This window comes from Vidua macroura, chromosome 30 (genome assembly GCF_024509145.1).
Source record: "Vidua macroura isolate BioBank_ID:100142 chromosome 30, ASM2450914v1, whole genome shotgun sequence".
Taxonomy (NCBI): domain Eukaryota; kingdom Metazoa; phylum Chordata; class Aves; order Passeriformes; family Viduidae; genus Vidua; species Vidua macroura.
Window position 1 is genome coordinate 1,548,158 of NC_071600.1, and position 20,434 is coordinate 1,568,591.

At 53.0% G+C, this 20,434-nt stretch overlaps 1 protein-coding gene and 2 pseudogenes across 1 annotated transcript; 1 reads left to right on the top strand and 2 right to left on the bottom strand.

Moving 5' to 3' along the window:
* Positions 1-20,434, bottom strand: part of LOC128820668 (uncharacterized) — a 1,438,581-nt pseudogene that overhangs the window by 969,227 nt on the left and 448,920 nt on the right.
* LOC128820667 (uncharacterized) overlaps positions 1-20,434 on the top strand; it is a 2,212,279-nt pseudogene that overhangs the window by 429,739 nt on the left and 1,762,106 nt on the right.
* LOC128820708 (olfactory receptor 14J1-like) lies at positions 12,919-13,975 on the bottom strand. Its single transcript, XM_054001525.1, has one exon. It carries the CDS (start codon positions 13,849-13,851, stop codon positions 12,919-12,921), a length of 933 nt encoding a protein of 310 aa, XP_053857500.1. The 5' UTR covers positions 13,852-13,975.

Genomic DNA, 20,434 nt, shown 5'->3' on the forward strand with positions numbered 1-20,434 from the left:
CCATGTAATGATAGATGATAGTATTAGGCATGCGTTGTCTTAACGGTTGCAGTGCTGCATCCACATACAGCTGACAAATTGTGGGGGAATTGCGCATTCCTTGTGGCAGAACTGTCCATTCAAATCTCTTATCTGGCTCACCACGATTGAGAGCAGGGAGAGTAAAAGCAAACCTTTTAGTATCCGCAGGATGCAGAGCAATGGTAAAAAAGCAGTCTTTCAAATCTATCACTAAGATAGGCCACTCTTGCGGTAACATAGCAGGATTCGGCAGACCAGGTTGCAGTGCTCCCATAGGTTCCATCTGATCATTTACCGCTCTAAGATCATGCAAAAGCCGATAATTGCCTGACTTTTTTCGAATAACAAAAATCGGAGTGTTCCAAGGGCTTGTAGAGGGCCTAAGGTGTCCTTGCCTGTATTGTTCATCAACCAGCAGGTGTGCCTGCTCCAGACTTTCCCGTTTCAAAGGCCACTGCTTAACTACCACAGGCTCGTTAGTAGTCCATGTAAGTGGTAGTGGGAAAGTCCAAACAATGGCCGTCACTGAAAAGAATGATCGTTGGTAAGGACTAGTCCCAACTGAGCTAGGACATCACGACCAATTAGACATTGGACAGCAGGTGGTAAAGTTGTTATAGAAAGTGCTGCAGACGCCTGTCTCCCTTCAATCTCAACAGTCAGCACCGGGGTACGGCTCGCAAGTGTCATCCCACCAATACCGCTCACCGTGGTTGCTGCAGGCTGAGTGGGCCAAGACGCAGGCCAATGACCTGGATCGATGACGCTAGTATCTGCACCCGTATCTAAAAGTCCTTTAAGCACAATGCTATGTCCTTGATGAATCAGGCGGCAAGATTTTTTGGGGCGGGTGTTAAGGTCTAGGGTAAGCAATGCAAGACCTCCTGTCGAACCAAATCCTTCTGGAGTTCTAGGGACCCGGGACATAGGTTCCAATCCCTTGGTCATTTGTGGGAGTGGGATTAGCTGAGCAATTCTTTGACCTTTTGGTACCGTCACTGGGGGATATGACGTATGAGCGATGATCATAATTTCGCCGCAACAATCGGCATCGATGATTCCTGGTTCCACAAAGAGGCCTAATATAGCGGCTGAAGAGCGGCCAATAATGAGTCCTCCCATAGTTTGTCCGTGTATTTGTAGGGGGCCATGAATTCCCATTGGAATCTTATATGGTTTTGAGGTCAAGAGATCAGTCTCTACTGCGGCTGCCAAGTCCAAGCCGAGGCTCCCGCAGGTGGCAGGTTGGAGTTGCTGGGAGGTTTCGCTCCTGCAGCTGCCATTTGTGTCCCGGCGCGGCCGCTGTTCGCGCTGCTCTGGGAGTTTCCCTGCTTCTTTCGGCATGCATTGGAGTTGTGGGTATTTGATTGGCATCTGCGGCACCAAACTCCTGTCGCTCCGCATTCTTTTCGAATGTGACCTAAGTTTCCACAGCGGTAGCATCTTGTTCGTGCCTCTCCAGTAGTGTTAGAATGGGGGCGCGCAGCTGCAGCTTGAAGGGGAGCAAGGGCTGCTAAAACCTGATTTTGAGAGCTTATTGCTTGTTCCCGTAACCCCTGTCCTATTTCTTGTAAAGCATTAACTATTAACGCCTGAGACCCAACTGGCACTGAAGCAGCCTTCTCTAACAATGCTTGGACGGTCCAATCCCCAGGAAAGGAAGTAATCAAATTTCTGGTTGTAGAATTGCTATTCTGCAGTATACACTGTTTGAGTAGGGCATCCTGCATATAATCAGCCACCCCTGCTTTGGACAATGCTTCCATTATCTTATCCACGAAGGTGCCAAGAGGCTCCTCTCTACCCTGTTTAATCCCCATATACATTGGGACTCCACCCGGGGTTTTGACCTTGTCTATCGCTCTTCTTGCTACTATTGTGGCTTCCCTTAATTTGTCAGGTCCTAGGGCAGCCTGTTGTTCCAGACGTACATGGGCACCCTCTCCCAGAAGCTCGGCTACAGTAAGCCCTGCTAAAGGGTCGCCCTGAGCCCTAGGTAAATTGGCGTTTCTTACCGCTTCCTCTCTCCAGCGTGCCTCAAAAAGTAAGTGTTGATGCGGGGTAAAAATCAATTTGGCCATTCCCCTAACATCGGACGGTAATAAGGTATGAGCATTAAAAATAAAATCAAGCATTTGCCTAGCGGGCTCACTGGTAATACCATAGCTCCCCACAGTGGCACGCAGCTGCGTTACAATTTTCCAGTCAAGGCTCTGGACCTGCGCAGTGTACCCCCCTTGAGCATTTGGCGTAAATATCACTGGAAAAGCAAGGGTTTCTTGTGCTGCTGTAAAGAGCTCAGCGTCCCCTGTCTGCATACCCTCCCGTGCGACAGCAGCCCATACCTCACGTCTCTCTTTAGCCATGGCCTCCGCGAGGTCAGATTCTGCCCCAGGGACAGGCTCCTGGCCGGGAGACGGAGGATGTTGCAGGGCGGGTGCTACAGTAACGTTTTGTATGCCTGGAGGGGGACGCGGCGGTGGGGGTAAAGGGGGAGCTGACGGTCGCACCTCAATGCCACCAGTGTCTGTGGGAGGTACAGGCATTGCAGAAGCAGAGATGGGGACGGGAAAGTTTGTGAGAACCGAAGGGTTTGGCTCACTGGAGAGAAGCGAGGGTTCATATTCCTTATTTTTCTCCTGAGCTGTTCGTACCCCTTCTACCGCCCTTTTTTCTGCCTGACACATCAACAATTCGTTATGGACCACTCTCCAAAGTTTACTCATTTTCTTGCCCGGTTTATCATCATCTAACACTAATTCCCACAACTTATCCCCATATCTTCTCCATTCTGAAAGTTCATGAACAGTATGGGGGTTTACAAAAAAGCCATAAGAATGAGCATGATGTAAGAGCGAAGGGAGATCCTTATCTAAGTCAATCCCCCTAACCTGTCTTTTTCTGAGAAAAGCACTAAATAAATCATATGCTGCTTGCCTGTCCATGGTTGCGTCGGTACCGTTGCTGGCCCCTTCAAGCTTCGGCAGCATGTATCAGCTGAGCCCACCGCTGCGGTCACTCAGGGCGCGGAGCAAAAACTGGCAGCTCTGTCGCCGTCCCTCCAGCTGCAGGACCCGAACCCAACGGAGCACCTCTCCTGCCCTTGCCTCGGATCACGTCGGGGTCACCATTTGTCGGAGAAGTGCCGCGGGAGACAAGACTCATGATATCATGATCATCAAGTCTCAGTTTATTGCAACAAATTACAAAGTTTATATATACTTGTTAATTAGTTCATGCATATTGCAAAAGCCAAGCTCATGATTGGTTGCTGTGTGATTTGCGCATCTGTCTTATTCGGTTGCTCTTGCTGTTCTTGTGGTTGATACTTTTTGGTTCTTCTCTATCTATTTCTACATACCAAGCAGTTTTCAGCATTCTGATTCTTGCAAACTCTGATTTCTACATATCTTGATTTCTATACCCAGGGTCATGCTGACCGTTGCAGCAGTCACGTAGCCCCTCACACTTTGACCAATTTTACAGTTTCATGTCCCTTGCTGTTTAACCATTCTTCTGCCAAGCTCACTACAGGCACCCATGACCACAATCAGGATTTTACCTCCAACATTCCTGTTGTGACAAACTGGAGGAGATTGTTGCCTGGAAACATTTCCTGTGTGGGGGAGGAAGGGGCAGGTCCAGCCTTGCCCTGCCCTGGAACCCCAGCCCTGCCCTGCCCTGGAACCCCAATCCCCCCAGAGCCTCTATCCCAGCCCAGCAGTGGCTGCCAGTCCCTGGCACAGCACAGGCAATGCTCCACAGCCACCTCTGGAGCCCCAGCCCAGCTCCTGAGTGACCAAATGACCCCAAGTCCCACCTGGGGAAAGGGCCCACGAAGACCAAGGGGTATTTAAGGCTGACCACAAGGCAAGCACACATCTTGACCCTACCTCCTCTTGGATTTTCTATCTGAACACCACGGGAAAACAGGAGATGGTAGCTCTGTGTGTGCTTCTCTAAAAGTGTTTTTGCCTTTCTCTCTTTCTGTCTACTACTTCCATGCACTTGGAAATGTTGATTAACTTAAAATGAACAGGCTTAGAGATTGTGCAGTGAATGGGCCAAGTTAATGCTTTGAGAAGTGCTTTTTCTTCATTGAATGTCATATTAAACCTTTTGCCAAAGTTGCTCTGATTTTCTAAAGTTCCCAGTAAAGGCTGTTTTGTTGTTTGGAGCTCCTGAGAATCCCTTGTGGGTATTTCTCCAGTGTATCCAACTCAGAGCACACAAATAATTGTAATTCCTTTTAAATGTCTCCTTGAGAGAATTGTCTGGGGGATGGGGGTCAGGGCTTGTGTGTCCTGCTTGGCATAGCCCAGGCAGGGCTTTCACAGCCCCATCCCACACTCCATTTCCCAGCTGGAGCCGCTGGTGCCTCTGAGTTCTGCTGCCCCAGCCCCAGGGACGCTCTCCTTGTCTGCCCATTCCCCCACGGTCTCTGGGCAGGGATGGCCTCAGTGGGGGCTGCTGACATCCTCAGCACCTTGGAGGCTGCTGCTGGATTTTACTGCTCCAGAGGCCTCTTCAGCCTTCAGCTCTTCAGTTCAGCAATCCAGTGCCCCAGGGCTCATTAATGTTCAGAACACCTTTAACAAGCCAAGCTTCTGGGAATAATTTGATTTAAGTTCTCAAATCTTTTGTAGATAATTAAGCACATTTCAGAACTGTATTCAGAGAGAATGTATTATTTTTACAACGACAGTGAGAAAATATGTTTGGTGCTGTTTAAGTTTTCTATTTCCAGTTAATTCATTGATATGTGCAATCTCCAATTGACACTAAATCCAAGAACCTCCTCATGCAGTTGGAATAGATATGAAAATCAAGACCCTTTATGGCTGACAATCAATCAGACTCTGTCCCTACCCCCACCCCACCATTGCCCCCATCCAAGCCCTGGCACTCAGAGCAGCCTTGTGCAAATCTGAGCTCCCTCCAGCCCAGGCTGCACCTGCAGCTTTCAGCTCCTTGGCTCCAACTCCCACCTGCTTTCCCTGGAGAAGGAGCCGCCCGAGACACAGAGGGATGTTCATTTCTTGTCAGCCAACAAAGCCAAGGGAAGGCACAGCTCCATCAAATGCAAAAGTCATTCTTCTCCCTGGCCGTGCCCTGCCTCTGATCCCCACAGCCTGTCCTGTTTCCTTCATCCCTCCATTGCCAGGGACTTTCTGGGACAAGGCAGCTCTGCTCTGGGGATGGAGGGAGCTCCAAGTGCAGCCACTGGAGTGGGAACCACAACTCATCAGGTTTGTCTCCTTTGATGGACCAGGAACTGGTTAGACTCCGAGGCACAGGAAGGTTTCTCTTCATGGCCAACATAAAAATTGTGAACATGATAACATTTAAGAAACAAGAAAACACTTCCCTCAGCTCCTTGTGACATCCCAGCAATATCTGACATGTCCACCACCCACAAGGGATTGCCATACAGGAAGAATTTTAGACAAAGGAATAGAAAGAGGTGATATAAAGGACAAAAATACAACTAAAATTCTAAGGTGTTATTTCAGCTTCTGAAAGACTGGGGAACTCCCTGAAGCTCAAAGCATGAAGCCAGTCAAGAGAGATGCATTGGAACGACCAGAGAACAGCTACAGGAGGAAATGTGGGAGCAACAGGAAGGACCTAGATCCAGCTGCTCGAAATGAAGCGATGTCCTTCGACATGGCCATTTAAACAGGAGAGCTGGAAACACTTGAAGGAAGAGGGTCATGAAATATTAGACTGAATGTTGGTGGCAAAGGGAGGGGGGAAGATCAGTATTTCTTCCCCTGCCATCAGTAGAAGAATGCAGTAGATCCAGGAAATTTGTTTTCCAGGCAGGAAAACTGCCTTACCTTTAAAGTACTCGAGTGACCCAGACAATAAAATGTGCTTCTATAATATGAAATGTACAGGTATTAAAACCTGTGCCCCTTTCCAGGCAGACATCAGCTGTGTGCCCTTGAACAGGCAGTGCCACTTGTGCCCTGAGGTGCCCAGCTGGGATTGGATCTCTCAGAGAGGAGCTGAGGGAGAGCAGAGCACCTTGCAAGCTGCAGGTCCCTGCCAGCCCCGCAGGGCTCCTGTGCCATCAACATCTGCTCTGCTCCAGGCTGAAACAGGGCCCAGCACGGTGCCGGGATCATCCGAGAGCTGAGGTGTGTGCTGGAATTCCATGCCCTCGCCATGGCGCAGCAGCCCTGCATTTCCCTGCTCCAGCCTTGGTCTCCAGCACAGCCATGGAGGCTCTTTGGGCTCCTGAGTGTTCCTGCAGCCCCCAAGGGCAGCTGAGCTCTGCCTTTGGCACAGTCAGCCCTGGCCAGCGCAGGCCACGCTCAGCAATTCCTTGTCTGTGCCCGGCCTTGCTGCCAGCCCCGGCAGCGGCTGCGTGGCCCCTTGGTGGCCCTGTGCTGGCCCAGCCATGGTGCCACAGCCCCTGTGCAGGCCCAGCCCAGGACAGGAGCATTGCGGCTGGGAACGGCCCCTGTGCCGTGGTGCCCACGGCAGCCTTGGGGCTCTGTGCCCCATGGCCTCCCTGCTGGGCAGCCTCTGCCAGCTCCTGCCCAGCCCGGGGCACCTGTGGGGCTGCACAGACAGCCCTGCCCCGGGCTCTGCCGGCCTCTGGGCCAGCAGAGAGGCCGGCCAGGGCTGGCCATGGCCGGGAACAGGCCCTGAGCCCCGCAGCAGGATGGAGCTGGGCCACAGCCAAACTCAGCCCAGGCCAAAGCTGGGCTCAGGGCTGCCAAGGGCTGGGGACAGAGGCTGGCGCTGACAAATGTCCTGGGCCCCCTCCCTGCTGTGTCCATGCCCCCAAGGGCACAGAGCAGCCTCCTCTCTCGGGCACTTGCCTGTTTTCAATGCCTTGCACAGGCGCTGGCCCTGCCCCACAAGGCCTGGGCTGAGTCCTGCCCCTGCACGCTCAGCCAGGCTGAGATGGACACTGATGGTTTCTGGGCCAGGCTCTCGTAGCCCAGCCCAGCTCCCTGCAAGCTCTGCCAGCTGCCCTGAGCTCTGTGCAGCACCAAGGGCCTCTCCCCAGCACAGCCCAGCCGCCTCTGGCCCCACAGCTCTGCTCAGGCCAGGCTGCTCTGGCCACTGGCCCCACGGCCTCAGCCCCTGCCAAGGGCACAGCAGCAGCTGCAGCTCAGCCAGGACTCAGCCCCAGCCATGGGGGAAGGGGCTTGCCCAAGGCACAAGGAGGCTCCCTGGCTGCCCTGCTCCCCTCGGCCTCAGCTGCTGAGAGCTCTGCAGCCCCTGCTGCCATCCCATCTGCCCAGGCCAGCACAAGAGCCCCGGCCTTGGGGCCCTCCAGAGCTGCTCCTGCTCCAGGCCCAGGGCCCATCCCAGAGCTGGGGCAGCCACAAAGCTCTGCCCATTTCTGCTCATTGCTGCTCTGATGGGGATGGATCCTCAGCCCCTTGGAGGTTGCTGATTAATTTTCCTACTCCAGAGGCCTCTTCTTTCTTGAGTTCTTCAGTTCAGGACTTCAGTGGGAAATGGTCATAAAGATTTATTTAAAACATCCAAACAAGAAAGCCTATTGGAATAATTTACGTCTTCAATTCTTCTGTGGTTAATTAGACCGATTTCAGATGTGTAGTCAAAGTGAATATACTATATAGAAAACAATGCAGAGAGAATTGTTCTTTTCCTGTTTATGGATTGATATCAGCAATGTCCAATTTATATTGACCCCCCACACCTTCTAATGCTGTCTGAACAGATATGAAAATCAAAACACTTCAAGGCTGACAATCAACAGCACTTTGTCCCCACTCCCCACCATTTCCCTCATCCAAGCCCTGGCACTCAGAGCAGCTGAGGAATTGAGTCACATCCAGGGGTGTCCCCAGGGCTCAGGACTGGGGCCAGGTCAGTGAAATCTCTTTATTGCTGATCTGGACGAGGCCATCGAGGGCACCCTCAGTCAGTTCCAGGTGAGCCCAGGCTGGGTGGGAGTGTGGCTGTGCTGGAGGGCAGGAAGCTCTGCAGAGGGATCTGGACAGGCTGGAGCCATGGGCCCAGGACAATGGGATGAGGTTCACCAAGGCCAAGGGCCGGGTCCTGCCCTGGGCTCACAACCACCCCAAATCCCTGGCTAAGCCCTGCCCCTGATCCCCACAGCCTGTCCTGTTTCCTTCATCCCTGCATTGCCAGGGACTTTCTGGGACAAGGCAGCTCTGCTCTGGGGATGGAGGGAGCTCCAAGTGCCACCACTGGAGTGTGAACCACAACTCATCAGGTTTGTGTCCTTTGGGGGTCAGGAACTGGTGAGACTCAGAGGCACGGAAAGTTTCTCTTCATGGCCAACAGACCACAGTTGAACAGGGCACAATTTAATAACAATCACGCTCTTCTCTGAGCTATGTGCAACGTCCCAGCTGGGTCTGGTGAGTCCATCAGCCACAAGTGATTTCCATACTAAAATTGATTTTAGACAAATGTCGTTCTGTGATAGATATAAACACAATTAAGTTCTTGTATCAGGATGCTGGTCCTGGAGTGGAGGTAAAACAGCTCAAACAATTCCTGATTTGCAAAGCTGTCAGTGGTGGATGGAGAAGGGAGGTCAGGCTGCTTTTGGGTTTTCTCCCACCATGCCCCTGGTGAAGAGCCTGGCTCTGTGTTCTCCATCCCCTCCTCGCTGGCACTGCCAGGCCTGGATGAGGAGCCCCTCAGCCTTCCCTGCTCTGGGCTGGACAAGCCCAGCTCCCTCAGCCTCTGCTCACAGCCCAAGGGCTCCAGCCCCACCTTGGAGGCCCTTCCCTAAGCCTGCTCCAGCTGCCAGACATCTTTCCTGCCCTGGGGAACCCAACCCAGGCCACAGGGACCTGGATAATCCACGGCCTTGATGTCCTGGTCACACAGCCCTGGCCCCTTTTCCCCGTGTCAGGCTCTGGGCTGGATCCTGTGGAACATCCTTTGGTGGAGGCTGTGGCTCCAGGTGGGCCGGGGGGATAGCGGGGGACAGGGACCCCGCTGGGCATGAACAGCATTGGACTTGTTGGGAGAAACTGTGAGGGGGAGCTGGGGTGGAGTGACCAACCCAGTGACCTCACACAGCCCCCCTGGGATGTCACACAGCCCCTCTGTGATGTCACAGCCTGATCTGGGATGTCACAGCCAATTTTTTAATATCACACAGATGGTCTCTGATGCTACAATCCATTCTGTGATGTCACAGAGCTGCCCTGTAATGTCACAGCAAAATTCTGTGACATCAGTGTATGCTCCATGATGTCAGACCTCTGCCATCACAGCCTACTCTGTGATGTCACAGAGACATTCCATGATGTCGTAGCTGCTCGATGACCTCACATACCCCACTCTGTGATGTCACAGCCCACTCTGTGACCTCATGTCACCAGATAATAAATTGTCTCCACCAGGTGAGCTGACACCTGGAGCTTGTTTTCCAAAACCACAGGCCTGTGGAAACCACACAGTGCCCATTGTGTGAGAAGGGGAGCTGGAAGTTCACCAGCCTCAGTGTCCTGCCAGTTCAGCCAGGCCCACGGGAACATTGGGGTCCACGACCACCAGGGACCACCAGAGAGACCCCCAGGACAGAAGAGAGCATGGGTAAAGGGGAGGGGAAATATGTTAATGATTTTGGGGAAATGATTATCAGATGTATGTTTAGTCCAGGATAATCAATGAATATGTGTGCAAAATACAGAACATGAACAGAAACTTTCCTGCACTCAGCATGCTCGGCTTTGGGAGGAGCTATCCCCCGTGCATCCGGCTGAATAAAGAATGCTGCTTCTTAATGCTGCACTGCTGTGAAGGAGTTTTCTGTTTTACCGAATTTTAGGTAACTCCCACTCCCAAGGAAAGCTCTGTCTCCTGCTGCTCACAAACAGAGAAGGGCTGGTGGCAGATGTGGGGGTCGGAGGCTGCCTGGGGCACTGGGACCATGAAATAATCAAGTTTTCAATGATCTCTGAAAGAAGGAGGGACAGCAACAAAACTTCCACACTGGAATTAGGCAGGGCAGACTTTGGCCTATTTAGGATGCTGTCTTGGGGAGTACCAAATCAGGGACTGAATTTTAAGGGAAACAGCACTTAAAAACAAAGGGGTCCAGGACTGATGGACACATTTCAAGAATGTAATCTTAAGGGGAAAAGAGCAGCCTGTCCCAGTGTGGCAAAAGATGAGCTGGTGAGGAAAATGACTGCCCTGGCTGCCCATGGAGCTTTTGAGGGAACTCAGGAAAAAAGGGCCGGCAACTCTAGAAGTGTTTACGGATCTTGTTAGGTCATTCAGAAAGAGATGTTGAGAGGTGAAAGCCCAATTAGAACTTAACCAGGCCACTTCTGTGAAGAATAATTGAAAACATTTCTATAAATAAATTATTAGCAAAACCTGGGATAAGGAGAACCTCTACTCTTTATTGGATGCAGTGTAGAATAGTGTAACTAAAGATAAGGAAAAGGCCAAGCTACTTAACACCTTATTTGCATTAATTTTCAATATTAGGACAGGTTATCCTCAGGACAAGAGTTCTGAGCTGGCAGATGGGCACAGGGAGCAGAACAGGCCCCTGTAATCCAGGAGGAAGCAGCTGGTGACCTGCTGAGCCACTCAGATGCTCACAGGTGTATGGGATCAGATGGGATCCATCCTAGGGGGATGAGGGAGCTGGTGGATGAGCTCCCCAAGCTGCTCTCCATCATTTCCCATCAGTCCTGGCTCAGCAGGGAGGTGCCAGAGCACTGGAGGTGCCAGTGTGAGCCCATCGCCAAGAAGGGCTGGAAGGAGGATCTGGGGAACTCCAGGCCTGTCAGCCTGACCTCGGTGCCCGGCAAGGTTCTGGAACAGATCACCTTGAGAGCCATCACAGGGCAGCCACAGGATGGCCGAGGGATCAGAACCAGCCAGCGAGGATTTAAGAGGGGCAGGTCCTGCCTGAGCAACCTGATCTCCTTTTATAGCCAGGTGACCCAGCTGTAGATGTGGGAAAGGCTGGGGATGTGTCCATTTGCACTTCAGCAAAGCCTTTGACACTGTCTCTGACAGCATTCCCTGGAAAAGCTGCAGCCCACGGCTTGGGCAGGTTCCCTCCTGGCTGGGAGATGGAAGAGCTGGCTGGAGGCTGGGCCCAGAGAGTGGTGGGGATGGTGCTGCATCCAGCTGGTGTCCAGTCCCTGCTGCTGTCCCCCAGGGATCTGTGCTGGGCCCAGTCCTGTTTCACATCTTCACTGATGATCTGGGTGACGGATGGAGCCCACCATCACCAAATTTGCAGATGACACCAAGCTGGGTGTGAGTGTGGATCTGCTGGAGGGCAGGACAAGAAGACACAGCCTTGAGCTGGACCAGGGGAGGTTGAGGCTGGACAAGAGGAAGAAGTTCTTCACAGAAAGGGTGAGTGGGCATTGGAATGGGCAGGCCAGGGGGGAGGTGGCAGAGTCACTGTCCCTCTGCAGTGGCACTTAGTGGCATGTCTGGGTGACAAGGCGGTATTAGGGCATTGGTTGGACTTGATGATCTCCAAGGTCTTTTCCAGCCTGTTTGATTCTGTCATTCTGTGATGATTGGGACACTCTGGGGCCATTGTGACACTGCAGGGCCTCGTGGCACTGAGAGCACCAGAGTGACACTGTGCAGCCCCATAGAACCAGGGCTCCATTGTGGTGCTCTGGGGCCAAATGGAAGCAGGGAGTCCCCCGTGACCCTGGGTCCTCGTGGAACCACAGAGGCCATTGTGACACTGCGGGGCCTGGTGGAACCCAGGGGTTTCACCATTTGGACACTGAGAAACCAAGGAGAGCATTGGGAGAGTCCAGGGCCCAGTGGAACCAAGGGGCCGTTCTGACCCTGCGGGGCCTCACGGAACCAAGGGGACATTGTGACACTGCAGGACCTTGTGTAACCAAGGGGCCACTGTGACACTCTGGGGCCTCAAGGAATCTGGAAGGCCGTTGTGACACTGTGTGGCCTCGTGGAAACAAGGAGTCCATTGTGACACTGAGGGGACTTGTGGAACCACAGAGAGCATTGTGACAGTGTGGGACCTCATGTGACCATGGGGCCTTTGTGACACCCTGGGGCCCCATGGAACCAAGGGGCCACTGTGAAACTGCGGCACCAATGAGAACATTGTGACACTGTGAAGCCCCATGGAACCAAGGAGTCCATTGTCACATTTTGGGGCCCCATGGAACCAAGGAGACCAGTGTGACAGTGCAGGGCCTGGTGTAACCAAAGGGACATTGTGAAACTGAGGGGCCCCTTGGAACCAAGGACATCTTTGCAGATGACACCAAGCTGGGTGTGAGTGTTGATCTGCTGGAGGGCAGGAGGGCTCTGCACAGGGCCCTGGACAGGCTGGATCCAGGGCCCAAATCCAGCAAGGTGAGGTTGAACAAGTCCAAGTGCTGGGTCCTGCACTTTGGCCACAACAACCCCTGCAGCGCTCCAGGCTGGGGACAGAGGGGCTGGAGAGCAGCCAGGCAGAAAGGGACCTGCAGGGACTGATGGACAGCAGGCTGGACATGAGCCAGCCGTGTGCCCAGGTGGCCAAGAAGGCCAATGGCTCCTGGCCTGGATCGGGAATGGTGTGGCCAGCAGGACCTAAGCTGCTGTGCCAGCACTAATCTGCCCCCAGCTCTGCACACAGACATTGCTGCTGCAGCTCCAGAGAAGGCAACAAAAGGGCATCTCTGCAGAAAACTCTGTTGGGAATCCTTTAGTTCCTTTACAGCCAGTGAGAGCACAGCCCCTCATTGACACAATCTGTGGCCACAGGGAAGGTGGAGAGAAACAAAATGAGAAATGGCACAGTGACATTTATTGTGAACAATATGAGAAATCTAGAACAAAAGAAAAAATCCACAACCAAACTAAGAAGAAATATCAAAGGTGAATTTTATTGTAAGTGACTGGCAGAAATTGGCCAGCAGTTTAATGCTCCTGAAAGCATCCAGTCATCAGTCTCCTCACTGCAGCCTTGAGCTCCTGGTTCCTCAGGCTGTAGATGAGGGGGTTCAGGGCTGGAGGCACCACCGAGTACAGAACGGACACTGCCAAATCCAGGGATGGGGAGGACATCGAGGGGGGCTTCAGGTGAGCAAACACTGCAGTGCTGACAAACAGGGAGACCACAGCCAGGTGAGGGAGGCAGGTGGAAAAGGCTTTGTGCCGTCCCTGCTCAGAGGGGATCCTCAGCACGGCCCTGAAGATCTGCACATAGGAGAAAACAATGAACACAAAACAACCAAATACCAAACACACACTAACAGCAATGAGCCCAAGTTCCCTGAGGTGGGATTTGGAGCAGGAGAGCTTGAGCATCTGTGGCACCTCACAGAAGAACTGGCCCAGGGCATTGCCATGGCACAGGGGCAGGGAAAATGTATTGGCTGTGTGCATGAGAGCATTGAGAAAGGCACAGGCCCAGGCAGCTGCTGCCATGTGGGCACAAGCTCTGCTGCCCAGGAGGGTCCCGTAGTGCAGGGGTTTGCAGATGGACACGTAGCGGTCGTAGCACATGATGGTCAAGAGGGAAAACTCTGCTGAGATGAAAAAGGCAAAAAAAAAGAGCTGAGCAGCACATGCTGTGTAGGAGATGGTGCTGGTGTCCCAGAGGGAATTGTGCATGGCTTTGGGGACAGTGGTGCAGATGGAGCCCAGGTGGCTGAGGGCCAGGTTGAGCAGGAAGAAGAACATGGGCGTGTGCAGGTGGTGGCCGCAGGCTACGGCGCTGATGATGAGGCCGTTGCCCAGGAGGGCAGCCAGGGAGATGCCCAGCAAGAGGCAGAAGTGCAGGAGCTGCAGCTGCCGCGTCTCTGCCAGTGCCAGCAGGAGGAAGTGGCTGATGGAGCTGCTATTGGACATTGGCTGTGGCTGCACATGGGCACCTGTTCATGGAGAAAGGACAGTGACAAGTCAGGAGAGGCTGCTTGGAGCCAAACCTGGGCCATTCTCTGCAGACTGTCCTGCTGGGACTCACCCACCCTTGTTCCTGCTCTTGGCAAACCTTCACCCAGGTCCCTGCCTCAGCTCCAGCTGTGCTGGCTGAGTGTGCCAGGAGCAGCCAGGCCTGTGCGTGGGGGCTCTCAAGGAGCCATCCCTTCCCTGCTGCCCTGGGTTTGTGGCCATGTGGCAGAGGGACAAGGCTGGGAATTCAGGATTTTTCAGGGCAATCACTTCTAATGCAGAAAGGGTTGGTAGCGTCTGCTGTCACACTTCTAAGGGAAATAGATGTCAGGAGCTGGTTTTAGGAATTGTTTTCCTAGCCACACATCATTGCTGGCTCTCTGAGGTCAGAAATCCCCAGCATTCCTGCTGCACTCAGAGTTTCGCACTGGGAGATGTGAGAGGCAATGGATTCCCTGTGGCTGAGGGAAGGTGAGGGGCTGGATGGGCTTGTTCCCCCAGCACTGCTCTGTTCAGCCCCCTCTCCTTCCCCGAGCATCTCCCTGGGCCTGGACATTCCCTCCTGAGAGGTGCCTTGTCCCTGCCAGCGCTCACAGAGCCCATCCCACCCCGTGTGCCCTCGGCCCGGCCCTACAGAAACCTGCCTGTGTGCAGGGCCCTGGCTGGGGCAGGGTCTGTGTGCAGCTGGGCAAGGGCAGCTCAGGAGAGCCCTGCTGGGCCCTGCCAAGGTGATGCTGCTGCTGTCCAGGGCTGAGCAGTGGCTGAAGGCCCTTTGGGAGGCTGCCAGCAGAGAGACTGACCAGCCAAAGTCACAGTTCTGGAGTCTCTGTAAATGTTCAAACATGCCTTTGAGGATCCTGTGTGTCCCTTTCAACTCAGAATGTTCTGTCATTCTGGGATTACAATTCCTCTTCTGCTTCTCTCATCCCCCTCTTGCCTATGATCAAACGAGAAGAAAAAAAAACAAAAAAAAGACCTTGCAACAGAGTTCGAACAGTAAAGTAAAAACCAGACCTTTATTGGAAGCTTCCAGGTGTCCAAGTGGGGATGAGGCATAATCAGTTCCTGATGTCAACAATTTATAAAGGTTGATGAATTAGGATATTTAACCAGAAAATCCAATAGGAGAATCAGTTGTCCCAGTTACACACACCTAACTCAACCCTTTGGAGTAGGTCCAAGAGCTTCTTTGCCCCACTTTTTATTATGACTGCTCACATTCTGGTCAAAAAACAAAATGTTCTTCTTGTAGGTCCTCTTCCTGGTAATAAGACGATACAGTATTTCAGGAATGTATTTAGACAGGTTATTGTTCTAAAATCTAAGAGAAAGGTTAGGAAATGTACTAGAGTTAATTAAGGATTATAGTTATAGAAGTATATAACAGTAGTTTAATAGAATTAATTAAGAGTTTAATAGCCTAAAGTAAAGGTTATAGTTTTATAATTATATAATAGTAATTTATACAGCTATGAATATATAAAAATGTATCAAAATCAAAAATCTTTTTGTCACCACCCCAACTTTCCCATCCTTCTCCAAGCAGGAAATTGAAAACACTCTCAGGAAAGCTGCTGATCTTTACAGCAATCCCAGGCTTACCTTCTTTGGGAAGTGTCCTCCGGAGCTGTGCCCAGGCTGGTTTGGAGCTGGGAGCAGCCCTGCCCCAGCCAGCAGCTCTCAGCAGCAGCACCTGCCCTGCTCAGGGTGGCTCCTTCCCCCCACAGCTTCTGGCCAGCGCTGGCAGCAGCTCCCCGGGCCGGCTGAGAGCTGTCCCTGGCAGGCAGCAGAGTCCCTGGGCCAGCACAGCGCCCTGGGCTGCAGGACCCTGCTCTGCAGGACAGCCCTGGGCACCCCTGGCTGCTCTGCACAAGAGACCATCAGAGAATGTACTCACAGGGGCTGTGGGCATTGGCATGTTCCAGCTTGAGGAGATCACTGCAGGAGCTGCAGCTGCATTGTCCTGCAGCCAGAGGTTCCTGTGCCAAGGGCTGGCAGTGATTCTGCCCCAGGCACTTCTCAGCACCTTCCCAGCCCTGACTGATTGAAGCTCTCTGTGCCTCTGGGCTGTGCCCGCGCTGGCTGCAGGCAGTGCCCCAGCCCTGCTGGGCTGGCAGAAGAGCTGCTCATCCAGAGAAATGTGCTTTTGAAGCTCTGCTTGCTTACCAGCATCACCCTCTGTGCCAGGAGCCCGGCCCAGCTCAGCAGCACAGACACAGCACAAGGACTTGAATGAGCCTCTGGGGCTTTGTGCTCAGGCCCTGAACATCAGGCCCTGAGAGGGAGCTGCAGAAACCTCTCCAGAACTCCAAGTCAGAATCCAACTCCAAAGTTTCTTTGACTTTTAATGGGTCCCAGTGAGGGACACGAGTGAGAAAGTGTCCCCAGGCCCCAGGCAGAGCAGAGAACTGGAGGCACTGATGACAGGTGGGGACAAAGAGAAGCCAAGTCTTGGTGGCCTGGGGCACAGCAGGGTCTGTGCCACCAAGGGCTGTGAGGAGACACCTTGTCCTGAGGCCCTGGGGCCTCCTGGCACAGCCCCAGCCAGGCTGGGCACTGTCAGCCCCTTGTCCTGCCCTCAGCATCCCCCCCTAGCCCACATCCCAGTGGCCTCAAGGATCTGCTGGAAGGAGTCCCTGGGGAGCCTTGCTCAGCAATGGCCCTGGGGGCTCCACAATGCTCCCAGGCACTGCAGTTTTTTCAAAGGACTTTGGCTTTGGCTTTTGCCTTGCAGTCTCTGAGAGCTTTCTGCAATCATGGCCTCCAATTATCTGCTGTAATTAGTCCCTGGAGATGCTTTGTCAGGAACAACACTCAGTGGGGCTCATTAATACTTCAAGGTACTCAGTTCTTTTAAGGTACTTGGTGTTTCCCTTTTGCTACAGACTCTGGGAGAGGTTTGTGCAATCATGGCCACAATTATCTGCTTTAATGAGTCCCTGGAGAGCTTTGTACTGACACTCAGTGGGGCTCATTAATGCTTTGAGATAGTCAAAGTTTTCAAGATACTTTTGCTTTTCCTTTCCACACTGAGAGGTTTTTGTGCCATTTTGAGTCTCTGAGAGGTTTTTGTGCCATCCTGGCCTCCAGTTCTCTCCTCCATGGAGTCCATGAGGAGCCTGTGTTGGGGATGGACCTCAGTGGGTCCCATTAATGCTTTGAGACACTTTGGGCTTTTCTTCTGGCTTTGACTCCTGGAAAGGTTTGTGCAATCTCCTCTCAGGCCCTGAGGTTCCAGGGCTCAGCTCCAAATGCACCACGGGGCTCATTAGGATCAAGCAAGTCCTGACAAACCATGGAACTGCCTTGATTTCCCTCTGGTCTGGGGCAGTTCATCAGGAAGTTTCTGTAGTGGTTTTGGTTCAACAATTTGAGATTTCTCGGCCAATGCATTAATTAGTGTGGTGGGTTCAGTGCTGCCTAATTACCAGTGCACTCACTGGAATATACTTACTCATTTCCTGCTCTGAGATAGGATTGGAGAAAGGCAAAGTGGGCTCAAAAGTTCAAAAAGGTATAAAGAAAAGTTTATTAACAGCAACTAAAAGAAAGAATAATAAGAATCAGAACAAAACCTTCAGAACACTTCCTCTCTGCATACAACCTGACAATGTAAAGAGACAAAGCCTAAAATTTTCAGTCAGTTTACAACCTCTAGAACAGTCTTTCTTCAGTTCACTTAGGGAGAGAAGTTCCTCTTGTTAATGTTATGGTGACTTCTCCACAAGAAAACAGTTATCTCATGGCTTTTCATTTCCATGAATAACAGCTGCCTGGAAAAATCTACAATCGTGAAGTCCCTCCCATTTCTTCACAGCTTTTCCCACAGCTGTGTTTATGGGCCATGTCAACTTACGGAGTATTAGTTTCCAGATGAGGTGTTTAAGAGCAAAGGTCCTCTTCATCTATTTCTGAAATCATCCTCATCTCTGGGAACAGAGGTCCTCTTCTTCTCTCCCTGGGGCACAGGGTCTCATCACTCTGCTCTCTTTCAATGTTCAAACTTCTCATGGGATCACAGCAACTTCAACATTTGCTTACTTCAGCATGGAGGCCTTTGCTGAACAAGTTATCTCCCCATTCTTTTCAATGCGTTATAGGGAAAAAGAGAATCTGATGCATGAATTACATTCTTCTCCAAAACTTCACCAGAGGATTTCAGCCCCAAGATCCAGGCATCTCCTCATCCCTCCCATCTGGGACTCAACTTCCTCTTCACTGACCTGGGTGTCTTCACGTTGCTCCTGTGTGTGCCTGCACTTTGTCCTTTTCTCTCACTGGAGGGAGGATGGAAGCACGGGAAGAGTCAATATCTCAGGCGGGGCCTGCAGATGGTTGCGTGAGCCCGGCCGGGCTGGGTCCCTGCGGCCGGAGCTGTTTTCCCATGGAGGTTTGTGCAGCGGCTGCGCTGGGGCTGTGTCAGGCTGGGCGGCGCTGGGGGCAGGGCCAGGATCTCAGCAGCCAGGCCAGAGCAGAGCAGCAGCACGGCCGGGGCCGATGGCTTCTCCTGGCCCTGCCCGCTGGTTGCGGGCCAAGCCCAAGGGCGGCAGAAGCTTGGCCGAGCCGGCCCGGCCCGGGGCTGCTCCTGGGGCCCGGCGGATCCTGGCTGGGCCCGGGCTGGCGGCGGGGCAGGGCTCGGCAGCGGCCAGATGTCAGCAAGCGCAGCCACGGCCCGGCCCGGCCTCGGCCCCGCGGCCTCCCCTCCCCTGCCCGGCAGCCGATGGGGCCTGGCGGGCTCCCTGGGAAGGGGCCCGGCCCCACGGCAGGAGCCGCCCGGCCCGCCCCGGCCCAGACGGGGGCTGGCCCGGCCTTGGCACCTCTTTGCTGGCCAGAAGGGAAAGAGACCCAGCCAGGCTTTCTTATGTTTAACATGTGTCTTTAAAGAGGCGTTCCTTAGTTCCTTAAGTTTAACAGATTGTCAATTCTCAAAGCTAATTACTGATTGGTTTTTTGTCAGACACGGAGGAAACTGCCAGTAGCTTCTCTCAGGACATCACTTCCATGGTGCAAAACCACCACAACAGCACAGAGCACAGAGCTCCTTTGTCCATATGTAGTGGTCATGTGCCTGAGGCCTCAGAACCCCACCTTGGGAGATCTCTGGGTGCTCTCTAAGGTGTTTTCAAATGAAAACATTCAGCTCATAGTCTAAGAAAATCACCACAGGACAGAGCCGGCATGACCTGTCTACTGGCTACTGTCCTGGCTACTTTTGTCTGGGAGCATTCCTTGGATATAGGGAATTTGGGAGGCCAAATTCTAATTTTGGCCATGGTCTTTGGCAAGAATGCTGTTTTTTTTCCATAGGAAGGAACAGACCCCCTCTGTTTCAGGGGCAGATGAGAGGTGACCACTGGAGGCCAAGGCCAGCCAGAGCTGACAGGTTTTTCTGAGATAGCTTTGCCTATAGGTAATTTTTTAGGAGGCTTCCCAGTTTTAGCAATGGGCATCTGGAAAGAGGGACTGTTCTTTTCCATAGCAAGGAAAGCATGGAGCCCCAGTGCTCCAGGAGCTGACAAGAGGCAGCCCTTGGCATTCCAATATCAGCCAGACCTGTCAGGTGGCCCCTGGGAGGCCAAGCCAGCCAGACCTGTTCCATGTTCCCTCGGTTCCATGGGGCCCCACAGTGTCTCAATGGTCCCTTGCTCCCAGGAGGCCCTGAGGTGTCACAATGCCCCCTTGGTGACACGAGGCCCTGAAGGGTCCTCATGGTCTCCATGGTTCCATCAGGCCCCACAGAGTCATGATGGTCTCTGGGTCCATGAAGCCCCGCTGTGTCACCATGGCCCCTTGGTTCCATGGGCTCCAGTGGTGCCACAATGATCCCCTTGGTTCCATGAGGTGCCCACAGTGTCACAGGGATCTCCATGGGAAGGAAAGAACCGAGCCCCAGTGTGGCAGGGGCAGCCACCAGAGGTCAAGGCCAGCCAGACTTGGCAGTACTGGCAGATTTTAGCTGGGAACAGCCCTCGGATATAGGGAATTTTAGAGGTGGAATCCCAATTTCAGACATGGACACCTGGAGGAGATGGACAGTTCTTTTCCATACGATTGAAAGCACGGAACGCCGGTGTTTGAGGGGCAGATGAAAGGCAGCCACCAGAGGCCTAGGCCAGCCAGCTCTCTCTCTGTCCTGGTGATTTCAGACCATCTCTCACAGTGCACTCAGTCCCAAACCTGACCCTGATCCTGGTCTCAATCTCACTCCACGTTTAGACACACGCACAGTTCTGTATTTAGTCTCATCCTAGTGCCAGACTCATCTAGCCCCAGACCCAATCCCAACCCCAGCCCTAAAGCCAATCCCATGTCTAGCCTTAACCCCAGTCCCAGCTCCTACCCAAATCTCAGCCCCAGCCCCAACCCCAGCCTCAATTCCAGCCCCTTCCTAAACCCTCAGACCGAGACCAAATCCCAGGTTCAGCCTTTCTGGGGGTTTGGGGGTGTCTCTGTCCCTCTGACCCCGATGATGTTTGGGCAGGGTCACACCAGGGCTGAGACGGACAGAGACCCCCCCGGCCTCCCCAGGGATGAGAAGGTC

Excerpts from the sequence above, each read along its gene's own strand:
- LOC128820708 (XM_054001525.1), bottom strand. The coding sequence starts at position 13,851 with ATGTCCAATAGCAGCTCCATCAGCCACTTCCTCCTGCTGGCACTGGCA.